Genomic DNA, 25,370 nt, shown 5'->3' on the forward strand with positions numbered 1-25,370 from the left:
GAGGGCAATTTGACATTTCTCTTGTGTGGATCGATAAGAGTGTATTTATCCTTCAGTGTCTCCAAATTGATTAGCACAGTCTGTGGTGTTGTGTGAAAGGCACACATGTAATCAGGGTGCTATCAGCAGAAATGTGGGCTTCAGTAATGTGTGACGTAGTTATCAGCGGTGGAGAAATGTCACCGGGCTCTGGGACGTCCCTGTTATCTAACATGTTGATAGCTCAGCTGCTGCAGTCTGTTGATATATGTGGCATTTGCACTGTGAAGACAGTAACTTGATCTGTTTTTGTCCCAGTCCGGGCCTGATGTGCTGATGAGTCTGCACTAGGGAAGTTTCTGGATCCTGAGATGAGGATGGAGGAAGGAAGCATTCATGCACATTTGTGTCATTTTAATTCAGTGATCTATCAGCCTTTCCTATTCACATTTTTTGATACCAGCTTGATACGTGACGTTAGTTTTTAGCTCAGCATGCCATGTAATCAGACTGGCAGTGGATGCGCATGACACATCCTGTTATTTTCTCCTCAGCTGCTCTGGATCCACAGAAACGTGACTAATTTGATCTTAAGTTGCTGCAGATGATAGAGGCAAACACACTTGCTTGCAGTGCTGCAAGAGATGTAATAATATTAGCAGGGTGTTTACAGCAGTCACTAATTCATCAGTCCAACACAGAATGCATGTAATCTGTTTCTTCTGTAAACTAATCCACTAAAACAGGAAGTACTGACGGCTCTTGGTTCTTTCTTTAAGCAATATGTGTCCTTTACATGACGAGGCTTACATGCTTTTAGTGGTTTTATCAGACACACAGAGAGTGTGTGTTTGTGTGTGTGTGTTGCAAATGTGTAAAGAGGGATATGTAGACATGCATAAATTCTCCTCCTCTCTGAGTGCCATCGGCTTATGGAAGTCTCATTGATGTTTTAAGAGAACAGAGACTTGGCTAACTGGGCAGCTTGAGGAGAATATGTGCAGAGTGTGAATGTTCCAGCTTTATTGTGCTGCTGAGTGGAAGTAACCTCTTGTCCCTGCGCCAATCAGGCTCGCTAGAAATTAAAACATGCTTGGTGATGCAGGTGCCCACGCACTGTTAGGCACACTCATATTATCACAATTAGATGAAATATGGAAAGCAGGAACAGTCAGCAGGTAGAGTAGTTGAGGTGGAGTTGTTCTGGTTGGACAAGTATGGACTTTGGAAGACTGATATGTTGAATTCACCCGTTAACCAGCAATTATTCATGCACATTAAATATAATACACTTTGTGGCCAAATGTATGGACACCATGGAGGGAAATGTTAATGCAAAACAATGCAGCAATATTTTTGACAGTCTTAATCCAACTTTTTGTCAACAGTTTGGGTTTGATCGTTTTCTGTTTTAACATGACTAGGGCTGCATTTATTCTTTTCATAATCTATTATTTTGTCAGTTTTTTCTTTTGATTATTCGTTATGTCCATAGAGTGTCAGAAAATGGTGATCAACGTCCAGAGTTAATGGTGAAGTTTTCAAAGTTTTCTTTTTTTGACCAAAAGTCCAAAGATATTGATTCGTAGAAGGCTGGCAACTGGCAAATAGGCCTTTCACGATAACTACTTTTGTTGTACAACATGTTCCCTGAAGTAATTGTAGTACACATTTTTTTGGTCATTTTGAGGCCATTTTATGCCATAATGATGATGAAAATGATGATGATGATAATAATAATAATAATACATTTGTATTACTTTAAATAATTAATGTTTCGATGGACACATCGAATAATCATTGCAGCTCTCAACATAACAGTGCCTCAGTGTGCAAGTTTTCCCTTGTTTGGTGCAGAACAAGTTGCATGCACCCTATAAAATACCTTTTGGCCTTATTGCCCAGTGTAAGTGGTCTTCACTATTGCTTTTGTTGCTGAATGGGATGAAATCCACTTTTGGTGCATATATATATATATATATATATGTATATATATATATATATATATATATATATATATATATATATATGCACAATAAAGGACGGTTCAAGGTTTATTGTCCATATACTTTTGGCCATATAGTGTATGAAGTAAAATCATATGTGTGTGTGTGTGTGTGTATGCATATATATATATGTGTGTGTGTGTGTATATATATATATACACATATATACATTTATATATGCACAATAAAGAGCGGTTCAGAGTTGGAAAAATTTTCACTGTACTCAAAGTTGTGTGATCTCCCTTCTTTGAATATTTAGTTTTTTCTGCTTATTTAAAGATGTTATCATTCTGTTTAAAAAGAGACTCTGTGGTGAGCAGAGGCCCCCCCTCCACCTCCTCCTCTCCTCTGGCCTCCTCCAGCTCTCTGAAACTCTCTAAGTATCTCTATCTGTTTCCACATAAACACAGCAGATTAGCAGGAAGATTTGAGGGAATATTAATAACCTCCTAAAAACCACAGCCAGCCGCCCCGCAGACCACAGCTAAAGACAGAGTGGAGAGCTGCTGCAGGTTTTTTTCCAATATGAGCTGCTTCCAAAATATAATGAGCTGTCACAAAGTCATTATGTGCTTTTATGGTATAGTTTGTGCTGCCTGGTGATGGATTCAGTAAAATACAATGCATCCAGTGTAAACTTATGTCACACTGGGAAAAAAGTTTTAAGTGTCAATGGATTTTAAGTGTCAGTTGGCAGGACTTGTCTGCCTCCACTGATGCTGTAAAAAACTGATATGGGGAGCTAATGGTCTTTCACACTAAATTAGTACCCACCCATCCCTGGTAGAGACACTGTGACACGCTGTTGTGATGTTTTTTTTCTGCTTGTGCCTCTCTATATCAGACCATGCTGTCGTTCATGAATAACACGTGGTGAAAGTCGTCTGCTAGCTTTGGTGTAACACTGCCGCTCGTCCCTGAACACCTTTACAGTGAAGGTCTTCATGCATCTGAACTTTCAGTCTCAATATGAAACACACTGTCATTTTAAGTTCAAGTGCTGGGGACCCGCTGTGACCCAGTGTTTAGGACACTGTCATTTCCTGTCTTCTCTCTACTGTTGTTGGTGTTATAAAGAAATAACCCTCCGCCAAAAAAAATAATACAATTTGGACACATTGAAACTTACACATACTTTATTCAAAAGCGCCCCACAAAGCCTTATTGTTAAACATGTGAGGAGCTTGACGTTCTGTTCATTTGTGGTGCTTCAGCTCTGTTGCCTCTGTTAGGTGTCAGGCTAACAAGTTAACCTGGATTTGCTGTCGTGCAAATAGAAGTTGTGCTTTGAAAGTGCGGAACACAACTTAACGTTCATCCATGATTTTTTCATGGATTAACACTGTCTGAGCTTATTACTGTCGGGGAATTTAAGTCAATTTAAAAGGGCCGAGAAAATGGCATTCTTGGTCAGTGTAATTGCTATTTAAACAATCACTGAAATCATTGTAGACAATTGTGCATGTTTATGTATCCAGCTGCTTTTTGTGTTTAATTGTCACTCGATGATATGCTTGCTTTTTTGTAATGTGTGGCAGCTGTATAGTGTCCTTGTGGTTATTGTTGGAACAATGTTCTATGCTATGCCTTAAATCTTAATGAGACTTTTACCTGGTTAAATATATATGTGTGTGTGTGCATGTGTGTGTAGAGAGAGAGAGAGAGAGAGAGAAACAAGGAGCATTGGTAGCCTTCTACTCATGATAAATTATTTTCTTAACATGCTGACCATCAGGGTCTTACATCTCTTACATTGCCACAGCATGTGGCAATGTAAGAGATGCTTTAGAACAACCAACAAGTAATGCATCTGATTCAATGTGTATATCATCATTTTTACAGTGCCAAGAGATATATAGCCAAAAAAAGACAATCTTAGGACAAAACTAAAAGGTATGACCAAAAACAGTGGTTCCAAACTTGTGGGTCGCAGGTCCATTCTGAATGGACCTTAAGTGACTTGTCAGGTTTGTAAAAAAACACACTTTATTTTAAAGTACAGTGAATTTCTGGCATGCAACTTTTATTTTACTTATTTTATTTAAGTGCCATTTCTGTTTATTCTTGCAGTATGTTTCATTTCTTTGTGTTCTACCCCAATATGTTGTTTACACTTTCTTTAAATAAAATTGAATGTGTGATCATTTATAATATGTGGACCTTGAACTAATGACAACAGAAAAATCTGGACCCCGTGTTTGGGACCAGTTGGGAACCACTGACCTAGAGTTGTATCTATCACAGATATCAGTTACGTTTGGATACATTTTATTAATATTTCCTTTAGAATAATGTCACCACCTAAGCATGGCCTTGAACTGAATAATCTGCAGTCTGGCATTTATTGATCCTAAATTGATGAATCAATCATTTTAGCCGTACCTTGAAGGCCACCACCGTACACGTCCACCCTGCTTTACCCCTTCCCCGCCCCATCGACCAGCCATTCAGCACCCAGTGTAATTAGCGTGCACCAATCACGCTGAAGGCATGAGGGCAGGATTAGTCATTAACTGAGGGCTTAGCTGTCGGCTGTCAGCCTCACAGGAATGCTGCTAAGTCTCTGCTGCAGCCATGTGCTCCCTGCCACCAAGAAATGGAGAGAAATGATAATTCTGGAAGCAAAACCGTTCTTAAAATACAGCAACGCTGTCTGCTGTATTGTTAATAGCCAGAGCCACAGGTGGATGGATCACACACCAGCTGAAAATGTCTCTATTGCATGTGTAATCTGAGTGTTTCATGTCTTTTACATGATATTTCTGTAGTTATTGCAGAAAAAGTGACCTTGAGTCAGTGTGCATTGGTACTAATAATTAACAAAGTTTTCACAGTCTCAAATGTCAGAATATAATGTGTAATGTTTGTTTGTGTCAGCACAGAGCGGACCCTCTGTTTGTTTTGGCCCTGCAGTGGGAGAAAACCCGATGGCAGCGAGTTTGAACACAGAGTCTTTGTTCGGCAGAGACCACTCGAAATGAGTAATAAGAGCGAGATTTGGCAGTGCCGCTTCCATTAAAGAAATTGAATTTTCCTTCGGCGCGTCGTCGATATTTTTTCCCCCCAAACCTGTTCGCGACTAAACAGAACAAATTGATGCTGTCAGGACGCTGGCAGGTCGTTTGACTTCTGCAGCCAGGATTCATTTATCAGGCCCCTTCCCGTTCTGTCCTCTCTCTCAGGAGTGCACGCAGAATCCATCACATCCTGTTCTTCCTATTTATTGGATGGTTGTATGGGTAACAGATTGCAGTGCTGCTCTGTCATCCTGTCCCACCAGTCTGGCTGTCTGTCTCACACTTTGATCAGAGAGCACAGACGCTGGCTCGTGACCATGGTGCAGCTTTCAGAGAAGTGGTGGATCTGAGTCCAGGTTTGGCACAGAGTGTAGAGAAAGAGGAGGTCAGGAGGAGGAGGTGTGGGAGTCCTGGACAGACTGCTGGGGGGGTCTGCGAGTCACTCCTGCCGTGTGGCTCTGTGGCCTTTGACCCCCCTGAGGAGAAAAATGTAGGAGTCTCTGCATAGCATGTGCATGTGCACATGCACCCTTTTTGTTTCACCCTGTCACCCACACACTCCTTTTTTCTTTCTGTTTCTCAGAGGAAAGTCCTGACCACCCCAGCATTTGAAATGCTGAAATGTCATGGCAAATTCACTTTATTCCAATAGAATTGCTATGAAAAGTGACTTTGCCCACAGAGGCAAAGTAAGTCAACACTAAAGTTTGCATCTAATAGATTTTTGGAATATTTTAACCTGTGAATTTGAACCTATAGCAAGCCATCTTAACTCTGCTGACTTTTAAAGAGAAAAGGAGCTGGAGAGTCTAAAATGGAGGAAGCTAAAAGTAGTTTCATTAACTCTCAAACTGCGCATACTGAAATTATGACATAAAATATGCCTAATGGAAACACGTCAATTTAGAAACAATCTTCTATTTATCACAAAATCTTTTTTCCCTCACATGAGGTTGTATTTCAATCTGAAAAAAAATCATATTTTACAAAACTGCAATGAGAACACTTTTTTCCCTTTCATAGGTCACATAATATAGAACAAAGAGTCAAAGGGTTGATACCAAGAGGTGTTACTGCATCACATAACTCTTCAAAAGTTGAGCGGATTGTCCGGAAGTTTTGAGTCCACAATTCCTCTGTGAAATCCTGGACTATCACCTCAAAGAAATCCCTCATACATGGCATCTCCCACGTATAAGGGGCTTGCCTTTCCATTATCACTCATTTGACACTGCATCGCCTTGGATTGGAAATAATGACAGCTAGTGCGGTGACTGCAATAGAAGTAAACCTGCTAATAAAGTGAACATCCATCACAGTGTTCCTTGGAATGTTATCGTGAGTCACATAACATCACTCAGTTGAAACACAGCCATTTCTTTTATTGACAAGATCGCTTAAGTTTTGCGCAAATCTGTAATGCAAACCTGCCTCGTGACTTATTAGTGCTAGCTCAGCCAGCTAGCATGTTACCAGTAGTGAGTATAGTCACTACGTAACCAATCATAATAATCCTAATATTTTGTAGAGGCATAGACTAAATTCTCTGTACCGCTTTGTGATGTGGCAAAGCTGTTAGAGGCTATGCGTGCCCAGGCTGAAGTGATCTGCTGATATACCGAGAAAGGAGAGAATCACACACCAGAGGACACTGAGACACTGAGACAAAGCATGCCCAGGTGCTGCAGGAGCGCAGGTGGTGCCGCTTCAAGCTGCTTGTTACACAAATCATATCATGCACGCTGACAGTAAGCAGCATATGCAAAAACATGCTCTTCGATTTTATGTCTTGCAAGCATGCACCTTCACACAGAACAGAACTGGAGCTGTATGTCCTGTGCTGCACAGACCTGATGATATTTGAGATACACACACCCAGACACAGACATTTTTAAATACTCCAGGAATGTCTCCATATGCTTTAAAGAGAGGATTTAAAAGGAGATGTCTGGCTGGTTCTGGCTCGTCGGGTGTTTGCTTTCACACTCCGACTTGAGTTTTTAGCCCCATCTAGACGCCAAACCCTGTGATCCATTGGGTGCCTATAAAATAACCATGGACGTGTTGTCCCAGATATGAATTGTTTTGAATCCCTCGCTCTAGTTAAGCTCAGTTACTGGCACACTGCAGAATCCGCGGCCCAGTATGACACACTGGTTTTTCGCCAATGACAGCGTCTCCCCATATGCACATGAGACTCCAGGCTTCCCCCGTCCTCGAAATCCGCCCTCTCTCCTGCTCATTAACATTTCAAGAGGAAAATCTGATTGGAGAGGCAGAGCGCGGCACAGTAAACCTCTTCTGCTACTCACACATAAGACATGAAAACAGCAGACATGTTTGGATCATCATCATTTTGACAGAAGAACTCCAGATCAGCTGTCAGTTGCAGCTTGTTTTCTACACGATTAAACCATTCTGTGCTCTAATCTAGTAAAGTGGCTTTTTTCTGCAGCCTTGAAGCGTCTTTGTCTGCAGTATCCAAGCAGCAGCAGTGTCTATTAGACCAGTTATTCTCCGCCGAGCTACTAGAGCTTTATCAGAAGCGAGTGTATTTCCACAGACACAAACTGACATTTTAGCCGGGCGCTATCAGCTCAAGACCAAAAGGTTAATTGCTTGCGACTTTGTCAGGTTGTGAGCCTTGCCGAATCCTCTGATCCATGAAATGAAAGTAGCTGTCGTCATCCTGACGAGAGTAAAGATGCTGACTCACTTTCATCTCAGGGTTTCTGTTAAAAAAAAAAAAAAAATGTTGTGCTTTCACTCACAAACCCTGGCCATGTTTTGCTGACGCTTGTATGTGTGAGTTGCATTCGTGAGTGAAGTCAATATTCCATTAGCATTTTTTTTCTATCCAAGCTGAATTTCAGGTCTTTTTAACCCTTTTAACCATGGTGCAACATCACTTTTCTTGTACTGCTTTCAGACAGCTTTCACAGGTTTTTAAACCTTTGAACCAAAAGCAAAGTGATTGATTTCTGTCAAAAACATGGGAAAAAGGCAACAAATAACTTGGTAAGAAATGTTCCACAAATTGCATAAATTAATACATTTAGAATATAAAAGAAAATGTGAGAAAATATCTGGGGAAAAACTGTATTCATAATTATCAGAATTACGTATTTGAACTTATTTTACAGAATTCTATCATTTTTAAGCACTAGTTTCTTTTACTTTTTGCTAATTTCTTGCAAATCTTTGGGTATTTTTTTTTTTCATTGCTCACTGCATTGTGTCCATGTTTTTTAAAGATTGCTTTAAAATGTTCCACAAATTGCAAAAAGATTTGGAAAATGATTTTTAAAAAAGTTAGTGAAAAATATCTAGGAAAAAAATGTCTAGGAAAAATAAAAATGAAAAAACAGGAAAAAATGACATATATATAATGATCATAATTACATACTTAAAATTATGTTACAGAATTATGTAATTTTAAGTACTTTTCAACAAGTCTTATTTTTGAACTAATTGTCAGGCAATTTTCTTGTACTTTTTATTGATTTCATGCTCATTTTAGCTCATTTCTTCTTTCATTGCTCATTGCGTTCTTCTCATGTTTCTGAAAGAAATCAAGCCAATTTGCTCAGTTTTCAAAAGGTTAAACACGGTGCCTTTCTGAACTACGGTACATGGCTGGAAGTGGTTGCTAAGAGAAGCAAGGACCTCTGTGTGTGTGTGTGTGATTGTAAGCATCTGTTCGTGTGTTCCTGTTGGTACGTTTCTGTGTCAGCCTGTGAAGACTGACGGGGGGTTTGGGCTCGTGAAATGCCACAAATGTGATGATGGGGGAGTGAGCGAATGCGGTCTGACACCCATCGAGGCGGAAATGTAGGTTAATCTGGTCATATGGACACGACCATCATGATCAGCATCTCCTGGAGCAGATCGAGGGAGGTGGAGGGGGGGTGCAGCGGGCGTTGGCTGAGCCTGCGAGAGAGGATGTCCAGAGAGGTTTGGTGCATGATTATCAGAGGATGCAGTGGAGGAAAAGGGCAGGGAGTGTTTGCTGTGTGCAGAGAGGGGAAACAGGAGTGAGAGATGAAGGAGGTGGGAGGAGGTCAGCGGAGGAAGATGAGAGGACAAAAGAACAGAGGGAGCAGAGTGGATTGATGCATTGGCTCTAAGGTGGCGTGCCTTCCACCCCCACCCTCCTCGCTATAACCCCGCGGTCCATCTTCAAACACTCCTCCGCGTGACAGCCCGATTGGCTGAGTGTCGCCATGGCCACGGATACAGCTCCGTCAGTCACTGCACCACCTCTCCCCGCCACCCCACCACACTTCCTTTAACCTGCTTTCATCTAATTCAATTACACAATCACATTATGTAACGTAGTTAGGGGGAAACGCGCACACACTCCGAGGTGTGACATTGATGCAGTCGCCATCTGTGATGAGAGTCAGAAAAGACCCTTTTTTTAATCTGAACACAGAATCATTATTTTAGCATTACTGCTGCGATAATGTCACGAGGGGAGTCATACATTTCCTCCAGTTTTTCCTCTGTGTGCGTCTGCAGCCTTTACCATGAAATGCTGTCACCTAGTTTAGTTATGTGTGTGTTCAGGTCTAACTAATGCTTCCACGTTCATTTCACAAGCTATTTATTTAGCACAACTCACGCTGAGGCGAGTGTTGTACAAACATTTTAACCTCGACTTCAGACTTCAGGCATCCTGTTTGTAGGCTATATATATATATATATATATATATATATACAGTATATATATATATATACCGCACAGTGACTCCATAGCTGAGTGTCCAGAGTATCTTTACATGGTGGCGATCTTTTCTCTCCATGCCGCATAATCTATCCATTTGTTCTCTATATTATGTAGAGTATGTAAAAAATTAAAATTAATTAATTAAAATTAAATAATACTAAATATGTCTTTATTATCTTTACAAATAAAAGTTTGCAATTAAAAATCAGAAAGTCTGACACAACCTCTGATGTGTAGACATGCACTGTATTTGCAACTGTATCAGCTCCTAGCCCTAATCAATATACTGTAAATGTGGTGAACAAAATATTAGAAACATATCTTGATGTAATGCAATACATTTAAACAGTACCACAAACTGCAGCCTCCGGATTAATCACACAGTTCAACCATTTAAAGGGTGTACAGAGTTTGTTTAAAAGAAAAAAAGATTGTGGAAAAAGAAAACAAGATGCAAAAATATTTTAATTGGCATTTTCAGAGTTTATTTCATTCATTATTAGATAATAAAAGGTTAAGAGAGCTTGCAGAACATGGCAGACTCACTGCCCAAACACATCTCTCAACTGAAACTATCACCGAAGACAAATGTGGTCATACCATTTACCCTGGTGAAATGTCAGGAAGGTGTGAAGGTATGAAAAAATAGATACCCCCCAAGCCTACTAAGCACAGTTTAAACTTGTCTCTCACGCTGTCTCGGTTTTATTCTCCACACAACAACAACTGTCATTTTTTATGTGCACAACCAAGTGCACCACTGCAAGTGTTTCTTGTCATTTCACTTTAATAGTTTGTGGAATTCATCACATAGAGACTACAAAGACGAGCAAAAGACATTTTGTTGGAGCAAGCTTTTGGGAGGCAGTGGGATGCAGTCAGGAGGAGGCTATGACAGCAGGCTTTAACTCTACATTGTGGCTGTTTACTTGATGTGGTCAGATGACACGTTGTAGTTCATTTCATGCAAACTAAAACCTTAAGAGAGAGTGGGCTTTCATATTGTACCAGCAGGTCAGTGATGTATCTTGGGAATACGCCACTGAGTGATTTATATACAGTACAGCATTAAGATTTTCTGTTCTGCCAGTGTGAGGTCTGGAGAACTGATGTAATGCGCTCTACTTTCTTTGTCTCTGTCAGGATGCTGGCAGCAGCAGCAGCAGCACTGTTGTGAATAAGCAGCAGATTCTGAATCAGCTGCAGCAAGCTGAGTGAACGTGTGCAAAAATAACAGAAAGGATGAGCAGTGCAGGGTGTGCTGCTGCGTGCACGCTGCCGCACAGATACTACTGATGTCTCCAAGTGCAGCATGGAGATGCTGCAGAGTGGGCTGCCATGTGTGCACCCAGAGAAAGCCCTCCCCCTCACGCTACTCTCCTCATGGCCAGATGCATTTGAAGGAGACTCCCACCCACTCACCAGTACCCCTGCTCCCTGTCCTCCCTCCCAACCCGAGAGAGACACCTAGTGGACTTGGGATGCAACTGCAGCCCATCGTCCATGCTGCTGCCCTCGCCCCGACCTGTGCTTCTTTACACACAGAATAATTTATGATGCGAGGCAGCAGTATTTTCTAGTGATTGTACAAGCACAGTGGGACAAGAGGCTGGATAGACTGGAGGAGGAGGGGGAGGAAAGGAGAAACACAGTTGTATTCCCAACGTGGTTATAAATACGAGGGCTACAGGAGCTGTTCCATGCAGCAGAGCATCATCTCATTCAGCTCCATTTTCATCAGTTGTTCTGCGTTTGCGTCTTTTCTCCTCTTCCTTCACATTCTCCGTTAGCCCCCCGAGTTGCATTAATCACACATTTCCATGCTGGGTGTGCCTACACACTCTGCAGGCTGCATAATGCATTCTAATGTTCTGAATTCTGTACTGTACTGGCCTGTAGTCTGAAACTCATTTATCACAGCCGTGCAGACAGCCTGCTGCTGCTGCTGCTGCTGCTGCTGCTGCTGTCGAAACTGTTCTGCATTCAGCAGCACATCTCCTCCTCCTCTTCTGCCCTCTATCTCTCACTCTATCCATACACCTCTCTCCTCCCTCCCGCCCCCTCAGGTCCTTTCTTTTTTTAATTACCTGTCACAGACCCTGGGTCTCGATCCCCTGCCTCCCAGCTCTCTGCCACATCTCATTCACTTCAAACTAGCCAGAAATCTGCCTATGATAGGGGAGAGTGAGGCGAGATTCACAGTCAGGCAGACATTGAGAGGACTGCCAATGCATTGTGGAAAGGATTCATCTCCACTGACCACAGATATGAGTGTAAAAGTTGAGTTATGAGAGCGCGTGAGCCGATACAATCTATTATCATCCAGTTTTTTCACAGATAAACCTGCGTCTTCTGGTATTACTCAGTGTTCGAAGAATTTGTACAGAATGCCAGTGATCTGTTTTGAGTAGATATCTGGATTCAATCTGTCGATATCAAATATCCATTCTGTAGCTTTCATCACATGAAGAAACATAATGGCACCAGAACATGAGGAAGAAGTTAACACAATAAAAGTTTGTGATGAGTAACAGGTGGTATTACTTTCCACTACTTGTTTGTGTAGTGTTGCAAACACAGGTGTGGCCACATCACCTTTTATTATGGCTCAGTATAAATATTTTTTTCAATAAAGTTGTGTCAGTTGTTTGGTGTTTTTTTTGGGAAGGCATTATAAGTACAACACTGACATATTACCTCATTAAGTTGTTACGGTGAGCATCTTATTAAAGCTTTTTTTTTTATTAAAGCTAAGCTTTTCAGTCTTCATTTTTGGATAATTTTGGCTGTGTTCATACATATGGCATAAATCTTGGCAAGATTGTCTATTTTCGTTTAATCTTGGAATTTCCAGCTGATTCGCCCACTTAGTGGACTTCGTTAGGGCTTTTCAAAACAATTTTTTAAAGCATGTTTCGAAAACATGTTTGGCCTTCGTTAGGCTTTAAAAATGGTTGTTAGAACCTTGAAGAATACCACTAGTGGTCGAAACATGTTGGCCTTTTTTTAAAAAAAAAAAGATTTAGCCACAATAAATAAAGACTTTTCAATGTAATTCCTCCTCATTTTTCACGGTTTTCACATTTTTGGAGTGCCTGGATTTCCTTCCTGTTTATCTTAAATATTGATATCAGTGTTGGATTCAAACATTCAACATCAACCAGGCACTGATGCAGAAATGCTTCAGCACGCATTTACAGTAATATCTATACTTATATACTACACTAGTTTTTAGTGTAGTTAAAAACAAGAGTCTTCAAATAATGCCACCTAAAATCACATATGCCTGCAAAACATGTTTAATAGACAAAAACTAAGAGCTGTAATGTTGAATGATCTTAGTAATATTACAACATGCATTGCTAAATGTTAAGGAGATGTTGTAGCTTACAACAGAAACTATCATGCTCTTTTTCACAGTATGATTTATTCTAATATACCTCATCAGTTTCATCATACTCTTATCTCAGCCCTAACAGGTGGATAATCTTTTTTCTGCCACATCCCTCTCTGTCTTCCTTCCTCTTGCTGCCTTATTCTGCAGCTCTGTCCTAATATTTGTTTTGCCTCTCAAACTAGGCAACAACTTTGCTCTGACACTGTTGCACAACTGATCATCTCAGCCCTCATTTGTTCAGGTGAAAGATGAGAGCAAGACGACACGATGGCACAGTAGTGATCTGCGGTGTTATCTTTCCTCCAACATACTGAGTCTCTCTGCTCGGGTGTGTTTGAGCGTCCAGGTTAAATATAGTGCCTGGCCCCCCTGAACTGTCTGTCAACACGTCTGTCAGTGCCATGTTTGACTCACAGAAACACACACTGATAGAGGAAGCTCTGACTTTTTCAGGGCCGTTTCCTGTTGTGTCAGATGAATTTGTGTGCTGTGTGCTTGTGAGGTAGAGCGATCCGGTTCCCCTTCTCTCTAAGTCGGTCTCAAATTCCCTCCTACCTTGAAGTGGACTGTTACGCAGTCAGGAGGACAGAGGGAGTGGAGTGTGTGTGTGTGTGCATTCTGTCACACTTGATGGCTGCCGTGCATCGCCATGCGTCGTGCATTCAGTGCATTCAGAGGTTACAGGAGAGCCTCAGAGGATGATGATGAAGTGTTTGTGCGCAGCCCTGGATACAAGGTGATGCAGATAGGGACCTGAAATGAGACATAATGTATATATGTGGATTTTAATAGTCTTAATAGTGATGTTTTAATCATGTCAGGTGTCTTTGCACTGTCCACTCTTAATATTAATATAGAACAGGGGCTGCCTGCTTTGCCAACAGTTGGATTTCATGTCCCGTAACAATTAATTTGCAAGTGTCCATTTATAGCTTGAGAACTTTCCATCAGACGCTGGCAGGCAGCACCAGCTTTGTTGTGTTCAAACTGTTAAATTGAATTCCAGGTAGCATTAATAAGGTGCTAACAAAAGTTTGTCTGTCTGAAACTAGCAGATAGGAAGGGAGCGCAGTCTGCCAGTGAAACACTTGATGTTGAGTTCAATTAAACATTAACTGTAGAAAAGTGCTGTCTTCTGCTATTCCAGGCCGGCGTTGGACTTGTCTCTCGGCATATGGTGCACGTTGCATAAGGTTTTCTATCTGTGACAGAACAGTCCATTTCTGCAAAAAGAGGGCAGCCATTGTCTCCCGACATCCCTTCTATTTTTAATTTCCCTGGTTTCAGGGGAGCAGTTAGTTATCTATTTTCCTTTTTTAAAAAGATTTTTTTTAAAGGTATGGTGCTGGAGCCCAAGTGATATATTGCTGTGTCAGTGTTTTTGGCCTTTTTCTTCAATCCCTATCTGCCTGTTTTTGAGCTGTTTTATGTTTGAGATTATTTAGAAACTATCTCTACAACATAGTTCACTGGAGAGTACTGACAAGTAGGGGTTAAACGATATTAGTTTTTAATTGCTGATGCTGATGCAGATTATTAGTAGTTAATGAGACCGATAACAGATATCTAGAATGGATATGCATTTACAATAAAAAGAAAATCTGTCAGCATTTAGAATTTGGAATATAATAAACTCCAACGCAAAACTTTGTTTAAATGCCTTTAGCAATTTTTTTAAAGTCAAGTGAAAATTTAAATTAAAAAATGAATAAATAAAAATTGCTCCCTGAGGTTTTATAAAGTATAAGTTCCTCCCATGCTGACACACAATTAAACACGATTTCTAACATAGATTCCCTCCATTTTTCAAAAATCTGGATGGGATGTATTTTTCCAGAATCTGAGGATCACTCAAGCAGCTGTGATGGCCCCCAAATTTAGTACAACAAAGTCATATTTTGATACATTTGGAAATTCTGTCCAGTCCCCTCATAAGGCGTCACCTTGTTGATTTAGGTACCGTTGTACCCAACCACTTCCCTATGTGATCCAAAACCTTTTCCCAAAATGGGATAACAGCATAAATTATTAGCCAGTAGACTCATCCTGTGGAGCTTAGAGGGAGTAAAGTAAAAACTATGGGTTAATTTTACTGAGTAAATTTCCCCTTGCCTCTTTTATATATTTCCTAGTATTTGAGTGTCTTTTCAACCATTCCTCATTGCTTAATTCACACTCTATGTTTTTATTTTGCCCTTAATGTCCGTTTTTCTTTGTGGTATCAAAAATGGTATTGAATTGATATTTTTTGTATTGTATCGAAGTTAGCTATTCCAGTATCATGACAGTGCTACTCCAAATATAAGAGAAATACTCAACGGCTAAACAACTCTGTAGTCTCTCAGTTGAAGACCTACTCCCTGTAGAGGCAGCATGAATCATGTGGTTAAATGATTGTGACGTACTATATGCATGTTTGTTTCGGTCATTTTCCAACATATACAAGTCAAACATGTCAACAGTGGGCCAGTGTTCCTCTGCACAGTGACAGGCTGTGTGCTGGCTCCACTCTGTCAGAAAGAATAGTTTTATTACTGCGTGAATCAAAGTGTGCACTGGTTCTGCTTCTGTCAAAGTGGACGTTGAAGCTTGATAATTACATCTCTACCGGATTCAGTTTGGTTAGTCCGGCCCGAGTGGAATCTAAATGGGTTTGACCCCGGCCTCACACTCTGGCCACACTCAATCATCTGCATTTAGACTTAATCTTTAGCACATTATTCCCTAAAAACCCAATTAAAGCTGCAGCATACTGACTCCATTCTGGTGGTAAGTGATGAAGGCGAGTTCAGCCAAACCGTCATCTCTCAGCGGTTTGCCTCCATGCGCGAGCACTTGCTGTGTGTTGGACTGAAACAGAGAATCAGCGGGGAAAGCTAACTGAAAACAGCAGGATGCTGCCGAATCCTTTCCTCTGCTCCCGCATGTGTGCAGGATATTAAATAATAATTTCTGTGAAAAATATTCCTGTTATTCCAAGAGCGGCAGGAAGTCCCATCTGTGTCCTGAGAACAGTTCAAATCCTCTGACTGAAGTGCACATTCCTCACCTGTAGCAAACAGAGGGGAGAGGTGTTGTGCTGGCACAGCCTCTGCTGTCTCATTCTCTGCCGCTCGGCTGTTTATCTGCGCTGTGTTTTACACTATGTTTGCTGCTGGATCTTCTCCAAAGATACACAAAGCTGGCATTGGTCTCAGAGACTTCAGTCCTTTCCAACCCCCCCCCCCCAAATATTTTTTAGAGTGTTAAATGCTTTGAGCTGTAGCCATGGTAACGTAGCTTTGTAGCTTTTGTGGAGTGACCTTCGGATGCTGCCAAGTTTTCAAAGACCACTTTAAAAACTGTCTTTGAAGTGTGTCTGCGCTGACACTGTGGGGCCACGGCTCTGATTAAGTTTATTGCGTTCACTGTGGTTAGCTGTTGTTCAGGCAGAAAAGAAAAACTGCTGCAAGTCCACTCAAGTACACTCCAAAATACTACTGTGAAATAACATTTTGGTCTATAATCTTAACACAAAGCATGCTGTTATTGCTAATGCTAATAATTAGTAACCCTCTTCTTTAGGAGTGTAATGCAACTTATTGATGTTTCCTAATAAAACTTACCAACACTTGACAGCAGCTCTTTGCTCAGTAGGTAGGCACTTATCTGCACTGCCTCTTCCTTTTAGCTTGCTGTGCATTATGCATATTCTGCTTGTTTCTGCATTTTTTATTTTAACCAACCATTGTTATGCAATGGTAAGCTAGAGCTGGGCGATATGGCTTTAAAATAATATTATGACATTTTAGGGCTAGATCACAAGTAGCTCAGTATTTTTAAATGTCCTTGAAACTAATCTTCACTACTAAAATACAAAATTACTGAATGAACTGCAGTGACAATTAAGTCAAAACAATAAAGGTTATGTCCATGTATCATAAATTATTACCCGTATTTTTTATTTAATCTTTTTTTTTTTTCATCTTGTGTGCCCATGTCCCCATTTTTTATCATTCTGTGCCCCCTCTCTAAATTCAGAAATTTTTGTAGGCCTGTGAGTTTGAGTCACGGGGATGGATTATTGATCAAATAACCCAGTCGGAGCTATGTCCGAACATACTCTTAATCAAGTAAAAGTATCTAATTTTTTTTTTCTTTCTTCTTTTTCAATTTTTTGGGACATTCCTCGCCAATTAAACTCTTGTGAAAGGTGTCTGAAAGCAGCATAAGAGAAGTGTTGTCACTCCAGGTTTGAAAGGTTCATTTGGAAAATACTACATTCAGAAAAAGGCCTAATTGGAAATATCCAAGCGGAGTATGCAGTAACATGACCTGTATCATTTCCATGTTACTGTCACATCGGGGATAATGATGTGAGTGTGCATGTACACATAGTCACTGTGTCACATTGTGTCACTGTTCAGCTCAGCCCTCTGCTCTGCTGGGCAGTGTTTTCGTCTGAATCCCTGCTAACACTTTGATCCACCTGCCTCTGTCTTCACATTATTCCAGCTCTGCAGAAAGGCTTTCACAAAAGCTAGGTGTAGATCTCACATCACTCCAGTTTTAGCTTCTCTCCACAGGTTCCTTGTCACTTATAGGATTGATTTCAAAGTTTTGCTCTTGACGTACACGTCTAATTTCATCAAAAGATTGAAGAATTAAAGGTGATCACAAACAAGACTCCTGCAAAGTTTCAAAACACCTAAATCTGTGACTGTAATTAAAAAGCATCAAAAAATCCATGTGATTTTCCTGACTTTGACTAGTTTTACACCTTTTATTTAATGTACTGTGCACCTTATTTGCTTCTTCTCATATTTCATCTTCCTTGACTCTTCTGTCTTCTTAGTTGTCTTTCCCCTTCCTGTAAATCACTTTGTAACTTGTATATTTTAAGCTGTTGTGTACCTAAAGCTTGCATGCTGATATCAGTAGTCTTTAATGTCCGTAACGTTTGCTTCTGGTCTCTAGGTAGAAAGATAAATGATTATGTAACTGTGCAGAATCCGTTTTGAGGGGCTGATTAGAATCAGACTGATATGGTTTTAAAGTATCTGCGAACCACATGTGGTGTGTGATTTGATCAGCAGCTGCATCCTGCCGTGCAGACTGTCACTGCGTCACATGCATGCCCTCAGAAAGAGAAGTTTACGTACAGCAGGTCTGCAGCCAAATGTGCAGGTGTGTGATTTTAACTCTGCAGCAACAAACAGCTCAGCTTGCTACATTCTGTGATCCAGCTCAGGATGTGACGGCTGCTGGTTTCTGTGTTGGACAGGACCAACATTCCTGCAGATACTTAGGTCTAAGCAGACTTTGGAGAGATTTCAGGGCTCTTTCTGGTTATGGAATTCCTGGAATATCATTGAATTTTCAGAGGACACTCATAAAGTCTCCGGAGAAGTTTGAGAACATCAGTTTGAAAACATGAAAAAGAAGAATGTTCAGATCTTAAATAAAACCATGGAAAGTTGTATAGAAGTGCACATGATCTGACCTCATCTCTCCTTTTCTCCTCCAGACGACATCACCTACAGGTCAGGGCCGGTCTGACTCGCCGGTCTACACCAACCTCCAGGAGCTGAAGATCTCTCAGTCCAGCCTGCCGCCCGTCCCCTCCAGCTCCCCTCTCCACATCCTGGGCGACTGGGAGACCCACAAAGACCTGAGCGGTAGGCACTTCTACTACAACCGCGCCACTGGGGAGCGCACCTGGAAGCCACCGCGCACTAGAGACGCCAGCGGCAGCACCAGCAGCGTCCGAGGAGACAGCCAGGGCACGGCGGAGAGTGAGGTGAGGTGTTCTTCATTTCTTCATCTCACATTTTATACTGAAAAACTTCAAATAACAGCCCAGTTCCTTTTTCCAGCCCAGTGTGGCAACACATTTTGACAAATAAAGGCCTGTCTCTATTAGAGGCACAGTCTGGTTGCTATGCAGGTCATTTTTATAGAAGCTCTTTGGGTTTATAAAATGGGGTTGTTGATTACCTGCTAGAGATAACATTAGTTAGATGCATAGATCACACAAATATAAATTTATAAACTTGTGTCAATATGGACAATATTAGCTTGGTAAGATTTTCAACAATTGAATCATTCAGGTTATTTTACTGACATTGTGAGCACTAAAGAAGAAGGTATTAATGGCAGAGTTAAACAAGAGACTAAAAGAAAAAAGAGATTAGAAGATGTAGAAGACTTTTTTTAGAAAGCAAAGGAAAAATGTCCAGTTAACTATATTCATTATTATCATAATTATATTTTTAGAATTATTTTAGGGAATTATTATGATTTTACGTTTTTTTCAGGTCATTTCCTCACTTTTTTTCCCTTTTTTTTCTCCTTTCTCCTTTTTTTTAAGCTTTTTAACAAATGTTCAGGTGATTTTCTTGGACTTTTCACATATTTCTTGCTAATCTCTTGGTAATTTCTTCTTTTAAGAATAAGAATAAGGAGCTTTTATTATCATTGCACAACATGCATTGAGATGAGATTTGCTACATTCTTGTCTGTGCCTTAAAATAAAGAATAACAAATACAGAAATATAAAAAAATATAGAAAGATAAACATGACATAGACAGATCCATTGCGCAGTACCTTCTCCCTATGTATTTGAATAAAATAAAGCCAATTTGCCTGGATTTCAAAGGGTTAAATAAATCATTTGATTGCATTTCCCATCTTTGCTGAGCAACAGTTTTTGTGTGAAAGAAATTAAAAGCCAGTCCCATATATAAGCCTGTTGAGGTCAGTGATTTAAACAAATAATACTCCAGGCTATTAACTGAAGTTATACGGTATATGCTGTAAAAAGTCATGTAATAGTGAGACTTCTATTTAAAAGATTCTAATTGGACTTGAAATAACACAGCATTGCAATAAAATCCCTCCTTTTGACCCACAGGAACATTAGATGTGATCATAAGAAGTACAGAGTTCAAGTATTCGTATGTGAGGAAAGGTCTGAGCTGACGTCACAGTGGCAGAGGACACATACAGTCTATAAATGGCTCTTTGACAGTCACTCTGAAATAAACTGGCTGCACTGAAGATGTGGTGCACCTCAAAGGATTTTTGAAAATGGTGTAACTGAAGGTAACAAGTGCCTTTGATATGAGGAAATCATGGTTTCCTGTCCGTCAGCTTGAGGTTTCCTGCCTAACTATCGAACACTGCCCCCATGTGGTGGTTTGGTTTGTTGCAGTATAAAGTTCAGGAGAACAAAGATGAGTAATTACTCACCAACCAGCAAAAACATTAAAATCACTAAAAGGTGAAGTAGATAATATCAATCATCTTGTTACAATACAGTGTTCTGCTGTAATATTTTCCACCAGGGGCAGGATGGGAAATAATCTCAAAGGAAATCTAGGTGTTGCCTTGCAAATAGCAACCCTGCACTCACATTGAACTCACACTGTCTTTAGATGTGAGAGGATGTCAGACTTGGTATGTGGTAGGTATTGTTTACTTTCTTGAAGTACATTGGATGAGAACATTATATTACTTTCATGACTTTACAGTACAGTAAATATGAAGCCAGCCAGCAGCTGGTTAGCTCAGCTTGGTAAGACTGAAACCACAAACAAACACATAGCCTGTCTCTGTAAAACAATGATCCTACCAGCCCCTCCGAAGCTCACTTTATGTTGTTTTTTTAATCGGCATAAACACTGAAGTGTAAAAACAACAATTTCACAGAACCAAGCTAACTGTTTGCAGTCTTGTAATGTCACCGCTAAGCTAAAAAATAAGTTTAACCCCTAGAAACCTGAGGAATTTGGCTTAATTAAAACATGGGAAGAGGGCAAGGAGCACCTTAACAAAAAAGCAAGACACTGGTAAAAAAAGAAGTATTACGAGAAAAATTACCTGAAAATAAGCAACAACAACAAAAAAAATAATAATACTATAAAAATGTTAAAAACAAGTTAAATAAATTTTAACTATTTAAAAAAAATCAGCAGCATCATTTTATAAATGTAAGTAAGAGAATCATAAATTTAGTTTTCTGGACATTTTTATTGATCATTTATGTATAAAAAAAATCCTCCCCAGCTAATTTTCATATGATTTCATCATGTTACCTTTTACTAATTTTTTTTGCAGTTCTTCGTTATATTCTTTTCCATGTTTTTGAAAAATATTGCACCAATATTCTCAGGTTTCAGAGGTTTAAAGCTTGTGAAAGGTGTCTGAATGCAGCATAGAAAATGGGGTTGATGCAGGTCCATTTGTCCGCTGATGGACCACATCATTAATATCACTAAGACCTGTGTCTGTTTTTCTTTGTCCTCCACAGCCGCTGTCCTCAGAGGAAAACTGTCACAGCACTCACTCCAGCCAGTCCGACAGCCAGTACGGGTCTCCTCCTCGAGGCTGGTCTGAGGAGCTGGATGAACACGGACACACTCTCTACGTCTCTGAATATACACAGGAGAAGGTGCGGCCTGTTGATTAACCAGCCAGTTTACAGACTGATTGCAGCTGTCCAGGGACATGCATTTGATAGTTCAGAGGATGTTTTAATTTGATTGTTTAAATTGATAGAATCTTCCCTGCAAATTCTAACTGCGTCAAGTATGCTCGTATTCCCATGGCTGTGATACTAATGAGTGTTTGTGTTCACAGTGGATAAAACATGTGGATGAACAAGGACGGCCCTACTACTACAGCGCTGATGGATCCAGATCAGAATGGGAACTGCCCAAGGTGAGATTTTTTTGAACATGCTCAATAAAATAGGAAAACAAAAGAAAATATAAGCAAGAAAAACAACACCAGAATGCCCATCAGACATTTTCAGTAAACATTAGTATTTTGTGTCCGAAAAGGAGTAGGAGGAAGTGAATACTAATCCAATCCTAACCCTTTTAAATTAAAAAAAACAAAATCACCATACACACCTTGATCTAGTCAAACAAAAGAATAAGCAGATCGGTTTAAATGAAGAAAAAATACACACTCACATCACAGAACAAATAAGCGCATCCATACAGAAAACAAAGTCCCAGTATCAAAAGCAGCCCACCTGTCTTGTATCAGATCTGACTGCCTGTTTCCCTCTCTGCTCTGTTAGCTCATATCCCTTCAATATGTCATTTTTAAAAACAGGTTTAAATGTATTTAATACATATTTTCATTTCCACGCTAAAGCTGTTCCATGAATTAACACCTTTGGCTGTATTAGTCAATTAAGTCAAGTCAGTTTTACTTATAAAGCACATTATCACAAATCACAATTTGCCTCAGAGGGCTTTACAGTATACGCCATCCCTCTGTCCTTAGAATAATATATTACAATGATTTTTTTGCATTAGTCCACCCTAATTGTTTTTTTGAACATAGAAATTCTTTTCAAATCATGTAAACTTTCTCTCATTTGAAACAGCTTTTGGATATCTCCAGATCTCTGAATTTGAGTGCTTTTAAAAAAGAGTTGGTTTGTTGGTTCTCTGTAAGTGCTTTTGTTTACTGTTCTTATAGCTCTTTTAATTTTTTTTTTTGAAGGATGAAGATTGGATTTGTGGTTGTTTTATATGTATTTCCCCATACAGTAAGTTATATATGGGAGTACAAAGGGACAGTATCATAATAATAACTTTAATTATATAGCACCTTTAAAAACAGAGTTTACAAAGTGCTTTGACAAACAAGGCAAAGCAGAAACAAGAAGGGTTTCTTGCAGAGGCAACATAACTATAAGAGCCAAACAATAATGCGGAATTAAAGCCAGACAACAATTAAAGTAGAATTAAACAAGAGACAAACACATTACAAAAAAAAAACAATAACAACCCATACCAATAAGATTAGATACAATTCAAAGAATAATAGCAGTAAACACAGAAATAATAGTACTAATTATAGAATTAAACACAATCAAGACAGAATAAAAGAATACATTAAAAGAAAAAATCACACTAAAATAGATGAATTAAGATAGACATCATAAATAAAATGGGGTTTAAGAAGTGATTAAAAAGAAGTCTGATCGTGCCAGCCTTATCTCCTCGGGCAGGTCGTTCCAAAGCCGAGGGGCGCTGATTGCAAAGGCACAGTCACCTGTAGTTTTAAGCCTGGACACACAGGGCGTATAATGAAGTCTGTTTCAGGAGGCCCTTGACTTTGTATAATATTGCAGTTGACTTTGATATTTTAGCCTTGATATCATTTAATGTGGTTTCCAGCATAATTATCCTCTGAACTGAATTAGCTGTCTTCCCTCTTCGATCCATCATCTACAGTAATCTCCTTCTTCTTTAAAATGGGAAATCTTCTCACATTACATCACCTAATACCACTACCCAGTAACACACTTTTGTGTGACTCGTCCCGGCACGTATCTTTAAGTCTGGTCCTGTTAATGTAAGTGGATGAGTGTCTGAGCTGACACGGGAGCCAAATTTGAGTTGAACTCCAGGTGAGGAACTATTTGTGTCTCTTTACCTGCTAATCTGGAGAGCTGATCAGAATGAGCCGTCCACTCTGTCAGTGAATGGACTGTCGTGCGGACATGGATTCATTCAGGGGACTGTTGAAGACAATGGTTACGCTGTAAGAGAAGTCCCTCTGTCCAATGGTGCTGTGGACAGTAAAAGGAGAGGTAGGTGAGAGGGAGGACGCCGAAGGGTGTGTTAGAAGGACTCTGCGATGTCTGAACTTTATTCTCTTCTGTTTCTCTGCAGTACAATATCTCCCCTCAGTCCGGTGAGGTTCCCAAGAGCCGCAGTCTGGAGAGGAAGCAGCAGGATCCCATCGTCCTCACCAAGTGGAGACACAGCACCTACGTCTTAGACCTCAACGACAAGGTAAGACACAGTGGAGACGGCAGGGTTGGAAATGTGAGCGTACACAGACTGTTGTGTCTGAGTGGTGCAGAAACAGGTTTTTGTTGTTGCTGCAGGTTTTCTGGCAGGCTCTCTGTCTGCTCTTTCTGTCTTATTGGCAGTGAGTTTAATCCCCGAGTACTAATGACGCTTTCAGCTCAGCACAGGAACAGGCTTACTATGGCTTACTCTGTCTCTTTATTTTGGAATCTGGACAAAGAAACGTATATTATTCAAGTGAAAACCAGGTTTACATGCACGTGTTTTAAAGCTACATGTTGTTGTTAATGTTATTAGTATATGTAAGAAAATACGCTTAAGTCTTTGATATTGCATTTAATCTAACAAAAACACTGTGACGATTTTTAATATATGCAGTTTTTTTATTTATTTCTTGATTTGTTTTGTTTAGTTAATTTGTGCATAATTTCAAAACGGCAAAAAATCCAACCTGAATGGAATATATATATATATATATATGTGTATATAGAAATTAAATATCATGAATTTAATGTAATGATAATTTCCTTTTAAATTTTTTCTAAAGATGATGAGCTCTTGATAATGTGTACTTTATCATTCCATATCTGAACACCGTGATATCTGAGGGTATACTGTCCATGTTTCATTTTGTAAAACCTAAAGATTTCTGCAAGCACTTATATAATTTTTTTTTAAAACTAATATAAGCATATGTTATTTCCTTTACAGGGACTGTGATAAATACAAATACAGATTTCACTATGCTGATTGCATAAAAGAAGTAAACTTTTTTATGCATATGCTTGTGTTTTTTTACTGACAGTTTTCCTGAAATAAACTATATTTGGAATATTTTCACTGCTTTACCTTGTGCACTAACTGATCAAGGCAGTAAAGGGACCGTTTTTGTCAGCGGAGTCTGGTGGCTTTGAGATAACAGCTTCAGTACCGTGTTGCAAAGGGCTGCCTGATGGCAAGGTTAAGCAGTGAAAATATTTTAAATATCCTCTTTTTAGGTGGTGGAAAAGTAACCAATCGAAGCAATTTTTTGCTCACCGCTGTTTTATTTTATATACATCAGACAGATTTTCTGCCTGGCAGTTATTGAAAACATTGTGATTCGGTCCGTATGGATACATTTTCTGTATCAGAGTTTAGAATGCTACAATAAAATAAAAACTCATTTGGGTATAAAAAAGTAAACAACCATTTTGTTCCTCCAAAAAATCAGGCTCACATTCATTGTTTATGGAGCAACACTATTTCTGGCTTTGAGAGACAGTAGCTCATGAATAATATTGGTTTCCTTTGCCAATAACATATTTGAAATGTCCATTTAGGTTGTGTTCTCCTTTAAATTGATGAGAAAAAGAGAATTCCTGTACACTTTCCTGTTACTTACTATAAACTTTAGTATTAGCGCTAAGTAAACAAATTTTTGG

At 39.7% G+C, this 25,370-nt stretch overlaps 1 protein-coding gene across 6 annotated transcripts in view; it reads left to right on the plus strand.

Moving 5' to 3' along the window:
- The window catches only part of arhgap12b (Rho GTPase activating protein 12b), a 75,397-nt gene that overhangs the window by 37,660 nt on the left and 12,367 nt on the right, over window positions 1-25,370 (plus strand). For all 6 annotated transcript variants that reach the window (XM_088071737.1, XM_088071735.1, XM_088071736.1 and 3 more), the window contains exons 3-6: window positions 18,635-18,907; window positions 21,420-21,560; window positions 21,749-21,829; window positions 23,806-23,928. In XM_088071737.1, coding sequence (XP_087927863.1) covers window positions 18,635-18,907; window positions 21,420-21,560; window positions 21,749-21,829; window positions 23,806-23,928 — 618 coding nt within the window. The remainder of the gene's footprint in view (window positions 1-18,634; window positions 18,908-21,419; window positions 21,561-21,748; window positions 21,830-23,805; window positions 23,929-25,370) is intronic.

This window comes from Plectropomus leopardus, chromosome 21 (genome assembly GCF_026936395.1).
Source record: "Plectropomus leopardus strain MGB_pleo_1.0 chromosome 21, ASM2693639v1, whole genome shotgun sequence".
Lineage (NCBI taxonomy): Eukaryota > Metazoa > Chordata > Actinopteri > Perciformes > Serranidae > Plectropomus > Plectropomus leopardus.